Here is a 6,318-nt window from a genome sequence, read left to right as displayed (position 1 = left end):
AGATTCTCCAGAGAAAAAAATGTGTAAATGCTAATGTTAAATGACACCACTATCTACCGGAAGTGGACGTGGAAAGCGGGCTGTGAGATAGGCCTACTCTGAATCGTTTTTGCAATGAATCAGCTATTTTCAATGATGTCCTGAAATGTTGATGTCCTCGTGTGTGTGTGTGTGTGTGTGTGTGTGTGCGCTGAATGAGTTGTGGAGGTGTGTGACTGTGTGGTGGAACCTGCACCACACCAACAGTGAGAGGCTTGGGTCACACATCCAAAGTGTTCTGCCGCCCATAGAAGAGATCCTTGTACGTTTTGGGGCCAAAAAGACACGTATACAAAGTTTTTTTTTCTTCTTTTTTTTTTACAAAAACAAAAACAAAATTGCATTAAGCTAGCTGACATGACATCCTGTTCTGACGGCTTTAAAACACCCTTCGACAGAGCTTCGAAAAGACGGTACCAGTGTGGCTCTATGGTCATATTTAATAATGCCTCAAAGTCTCCAGAAGACTTTCAATGTTTCCCAAACTATGGGTTGAGATCGATTTTTGGCGTCACAGATACATGTTGTGACAATTTGTTTCTCTCTAATTGTTACATTACATAATAAAAACTGATTTGAAAAAGATTCTATTGAAACATTTTTTCAAAAATAATTCAAGACCTTTGACAAAAATTGAAATTCCAACAATAAAAATACAACATAAAATAAAATGTTTGTTTTAAAGTAACAACAATGAAAATAGCCGATCTATAAGCTCGGCTTTTCACGTCCCAGGGAGACATCCAATGCATCTTTGGGGTCTCGAGTTCAAACGGTTTGGGAAACACTGACTTTTGAATTTCAACTGCCGGTTAGCACATTCTACCCGCCGGTTAGCGCGTTCTACCCGCCAGTTAGCAAGTCCTATAAAGGATATATGGTGTCTATTATTCAACTTTTTTGCAGTTGATGTCGTTTTAAATATTTATTTTTAAATAGCACATATTGCCTTGTGAGCTTGTAGCTCACAATACATCGCACTGCAATGCGTTGTGAGCTTGTTGACCAGCACATTTTTTAAATCTCCGATTAGGACTCAAGTGGTTAAATACAATAAAAGGTCACAACACATCGCAATGCATTGTGAGCTTATATATCGGCTATTTGTTTTTAAATGTTCAAATAGGGCTTAAGTGGTTAATTATGTTTAGGTATTGTATTGAATTTTACATTTACTTGTTCGCATTATATTATTAAAGTTAAGTTATTTTCATATATTCAAGTTGTATATACTTAATTAAAATTTGTATATAACAGAATGTTTATGTTTATTTTGCTTATAGGCTAAGTGAAATGTTCTGAAATGGATGTTTTCTAATTCATTTCAAGATTTTGCACCTAATTTCTTCTCAAAAGAAATCGTGTCAGTCTGGTATAATCATGTAGCCTGTTCTGGACATTATGTTATAATCATGTAGCCTGTTCTGGACATTATGTTCTTGTTTGAAAGCCTGAAGAGAAGAAAAAAAAGTAAAAAAGTAAAAAATAAAATAAAAATAAATAAAACCTTTACGCTACAAAGTGTCGCGGAACAAAAACCCTCATCAGTTTAATGAACTTATACCAGAGCAGGAGTCTTGAACAGGGGGTCCGGGACCCATATGGGGTCCTCAGGGGGTCCGGGACCCATATGGGGTCCTCAGGGGGTCCGGGACCCATATGGGGTCCTCAGAGTTACTACAGGGGGGGTCGGCCAAATCTTTATGCGATTTGTACATTAACCACTTCAACCCCAGCATCGTTATTCTGAGGAGAATTTTAGCCAAAATAATTGCCGATCAAGAAGAGCACAACGCCTCGCCCTGCGAGCCGTTGTGAGCTTGTACATCGGCAATTTTTTGACAAAGGTGTTTGGTGTAGAGGGGAAAGGTACAGAGTGAAAGGACAAGTTTACTTGACGGTCTAAGCGGTTAAATGTCAGAAAAATCCACATTAACATGAATCCAACATACACCGACGACAGTGCTGTCAAACAAGTCTAATGAATCTATGAAATCTATGAAAAAGATTATATTTTATACAATATATAGTGGGGGTCCCTGCTTCATCTCTCTCTCTCAGCCAAGGGGTCCTTGGCCTGAAAAAACGTTGAAGACCCCTGTAAATAGAGTACCACCTTCCCTGCGGCCTACTTCTACAAACCAGAGCGCAACATTAAAACCTTGCCCTCCTCTCTGCCGCTTCCTTCACATTTAAACAGAAAAAAGATGGAAAAAAAAAAGATGACTTTCGATTCTAAACTACATTTGCTACCATCAAGCTGGTGCCACCCGTTCCACCTTTTTTCTTTTCCTTTTTACTTCACTAAATCGGTAAACACGTTGACGTTAAGAACAAATACCAACAGAATATGACGCGCAATAGTAGCGTAGTGTGATATTATTGTCGTCCCAAACCAGCCGTTATCTGGCTAAAAGAGGGTGGGGGGGGGGGGGGATATAACTACAAAGTACAAACTGACGTCATTCCGAGCTTCAGAAAGAGGAAGATTTGGCCTTTTATCAGTAACATTGCTAACAGACGTGAAGGAAGTAACATTACACAACTATTTATGTCAATATGGCGGCCTATGAAAAATAGGTCTACTCATGAACCGATTCAATTAACTGCCACAACGAGAACTAGATGGAGAGAGTTAAGTTGAATGTCTCCCCGTGGCTCACTTCTTCAGCTCAGCGGACAATAAAAAAGGGCATTTTGCTACAGCGCAGGCCCAAGCTAACAGACAATAAAAAAGGGAATTTTGCTACAGCGTAGGCCCAAGCTAACGGTGCACTGTGGACCAAAAACACGGCCGCTATGGGGAAAAGAAACAGGTCGGCTTAGCATCGCCGACTACTTTCACTTAATAAAATGTGGTGTAAGTGATATATTTTTTTTGGGGGGGGGTCAAAACTAAAAGTATATCCTGATTCCTGAATACAAAAACCTTAACGTTGCTATAGTGTTTTCAGTAACATGTTTACCTGTCACTCCGGCTCTTTAGTAAACAGAATAAAACATTATCAGATGGGACACCATCTAGCCAACTATAGCGCTATGTTAATCCTTTCATTTAACCAATTAAAAACATCACTTCCGGCACCATTAAGTCACAGTGAAGGGGCCCAGCAGACCCTCACAGTGGAGGGAGCCCAGCAGACCCTCACAGTGGAGGGAGCCAGCAGACCCTCACAGTGGAGGGAGCCAGCAGACCCTCACAGTGGAGGGAGCCAGCAGACCCTCATAGTGGAGGGAGCCAGCAGACCCTCAGTGGAGGGAGCCAACAGACACTCACAGTGGAGGGAGCCAGCAGACCCTCAGTGGAGGGAGCCAGCAGGCCCTCAGTGGAGGGAGCCAGCAGGCCCTCAGTGGAGGGAGCCAGCAGACCCTCAGTGGAGGGAGCCAGCAGACCCTCACAGTGGAGGGAGCCAGCAGACCCTCACAGTGGAGGGAGCCAGCAGACCCTCACAGTGGAGGGAGCCAGCAGACCCTCAGTGGAGGGAGCCAGCAGGCCCTCAGTGGAGGGAGCCAGCAGACCCTCAGTGGAGGGAGCCAGCAGGCCCTCAGTGGAGGGAGCCAGCAGACCCTCAGTGGAGGGAGCCAGCAGACCCTCACAGTGGAGGGAGCCAGCAGACCCTCACAGTGGAGGGAGCCAGCAGACCCTCAGTGGAGGGGCCCAGCAGACCCTCACAGTGGAGGGAGCCAGCAGACCCTCACAGTGGAGGGAGCCAGCAGACCCTCACAGTGGAGGGAGCCAGCAGACCCTCACAGTGGAGGGAGCCAACAGACACTCACAGTGGAGGGAGCCAGCAGACCCTCAGTGGAGGGAGCCAGCAGACCCTCACAGTGGAGGGGCCCAGCAGACCCTCACAGTGGAGGGGCCCAGCAGACCCTCACAGTGGAGGGTGGCTTTTAGTGTTATTATGCCTTATTTACGCGTCAGCGCACAGCAGGCCATCACGACGCCATCGTAAAAAAAAAAAAAGGGGGAAAAAAAGTAGTAAATGGGGCTGTAGTTTTTGGACAGTAACACAGGAAATGACCCCGGCAGTCCAGAGGGGCATCACTACCAACCGTAGACCAGGAGGTGGGGGGTGGGGGTACATGCTTGACCAGCGGAGCTTCTTCTGGGGGGGGGGGGACTGGTCAGGCCATGGAGGTATTCTCCAAACACACACACACTCATGCACGTACGCAAAAATAAAAGGGGGGGAAAAAAATAAATGAAAGAAAAAACAGATTTTCTTCTTTTTTTTTTAGTTTGGATAAGTCTCAGTACGAGTCCTCCTCCACATGCAGTTTGTTCAGAGGTCTGATAAGAATGTCCTTATCAGGAAAAGTCCTTCATTTTTCCAAAATATTCACAACTCAGTCATACGTGCATAAACATACACACACCTGTTTGTTCCATGGAGATGTGGATGGAATCTCTCACACACACGCACGCACACACCACGCGCGCACACACACACACACGGCTCTTCTCGACTACGAAGGGTTAACCCAGAACCTTCAGAACCTGTGATGTTCTGTGAAGGTTTTTTAATTGTTTACGTTTATATTAAAACTCATTAAAAAAAGAGCTAAAGAAACAGCCAATCTACAAGCTCAACAGCGCGTCTCGCTGCAACACGTTGAGAGCTTGAGGATCGGCTATTTAAGTCCACGTTTGTATTTAGAAAACATCCTGAAAGTAAAAAGGTTGTCGAGATCTGGGTTTACCCCCAGAAGAACACAGGGTTGTAATATAATAGTACCACCACCTCCTGAGAGCATTAGGTCCCCCGATGAAGTAGGTTCTGGAGAACCACGTGTGAAAACAAGCCGAAGGCGCCTTAAGAAATAGGTTTGATGGCACGACGGGGCGGTACGCTTTTAAGTTCTCGGTAGTCGGAAAGAGCCGTCCTGGTTTCCACCCATACAGGTGGGGTCTTTTCAGGCGTGCTGGGGCAGCAGCCAGGTCCTGGTTGTTCTTCACATAGATATATATAATAGAAAGGCTAGATGGCTCGCCCGCGCTGCTGGCCATCAAGATGGCCGCTACGTGGCGGCCATCTTGATTCAGGTCGCTACCGATTTTCAAACGGTTTAGTTTGTCATAAACGTCGAGACGTCAGCATACTTATTATGATTTTATATGGCGTTCATATAAAAAAAAACATTTAGCAGATAAGCATCCTGAATCATGTTTGTAATAAACCAAACCTTTTGTAAAACCGCCAAAATATGAACGAGTTATGAGTATATTTTTGTTTGATTTTTGATCACCAGATACCACAGAACGTAGGACTGTAGCAGAGATGGCCGCTGTTGAACGACGGTTGAGATGCCTTGCGCCATCTAGCCTATATATATATATATATGTCTATGGTTCTTCAGGCGCGCTGGGCAGCCAGGTCCAGGTTGGTTGGTCTATCAGGTGTGCTGGCTCGGAGAGAGTACAAATGGAACCAAATGGACACCTAACGGGTCCATTTGGTTACATTGGTACTCTCTCAGAGCCAGCCAGGTCCTGGTTGGTTGTTCTATCAGGCGTGCTGCGCAGCCAGGTCCTGGTTGATGAAGCGCCGTAGCCTCTCCAGGTACTGGCTGTAGAGCTCGATGTCGTTGTGGCCCGCGCCCTCCACCCACAGCGGCTCCACGGCCTTGGGGCAGCGCTCGAACAGCGCCAGGCCGTGGGAGAAGTCGATCACCTCGTCCTCCGTCCCGTGGATGATCAGCACCGGGGAGGGGATCTTGGACACCTTCTCTATGCTGGAAGGAAGGAACACGGCGAGGAAGGAAGGAAGGAAGGAAGGAAGAAAGGAAGCACAATTAGAACAACAATTCTCATTCTAATTGTCCGGATTTCGGGAGATTAGGCGAGTATCCGACAGACTCTAGCAACAGGCGGGATTTACTAAAGAATGAACACGCATAGGCTAAACTAAATGTTCCAATAATCGCTTCTCTTTACAAACTCAACGTGCTTTTATAAGGTTTTATTAGCTCATTACAACATAAACACATACAACATACACACTGGTTTGTATCTCCCTCCCCCTAGACACAGGTGGATACAGTACTCCGGATCTTTGCCTAATAGCCTGTTCCTCTCCTATCTGTCTGTGAGGAGTTTAGCCCCTGTTGATCTTGGTACTATCTAGCTCAACACTACCAACCTATGTTCACCTGTGGTAGTCTACAACCTATGTTCACCGATGTTATACCTATGGTTTTAAATCTACGTTGGAGACAGAAGCACAAATACATACATTGTTATAATCTAAACATCACACAACACAACACATGATATTA

The 6,318-nt window shown here is 45.3% G+C and overlaps 1 protein-coding gene across 1 annotated transcript in view; it reads right to left on the bottom strand.

The window, feature by feature from the left end:
* Nucleotides 1–3,893: 3,893 nt before the first annotated feature.
* The window catches only part of LOC306921486 (alpha/beta hydrolase domain-containing protein 17A-like), a 19,372-nt gene continuing 16,947 nt past the window's right edge, over nucleotides 3,894–6,318 (bottom strand). The window contains exon 6 of the mRNA XM_079498629.1: nucleotides 3,894–5,775. Coding sequence (XP_079354755.1) covers nucleotides 5,550–5,775 — 226 coding nt within the window. The 3' untranslated portion in view covers nucleotides 3,894–5,549. The remainder of the gene's footprint in view (nucleotides 5,776–6,318) is intronic.

This window comes from Electrona antarctica (genome assembly GCF_951216825.1).
Source record: "Electrona antarctica genome assembly, chromosome: 1".
In the NCBI taxonomy this organism is placed as follows: domain Eukaryota; kingdom Metazoa; phylum Chordata; class Actinopteri; order Myctophiformes; family Myctophidae; genus Electrona; species Electrona antarctica.
The sequence above is the reverse complement of the archived record's forward strand: the minus strand, read 5'-3'. Positions and strand labels throughout refer to the sequence as shown.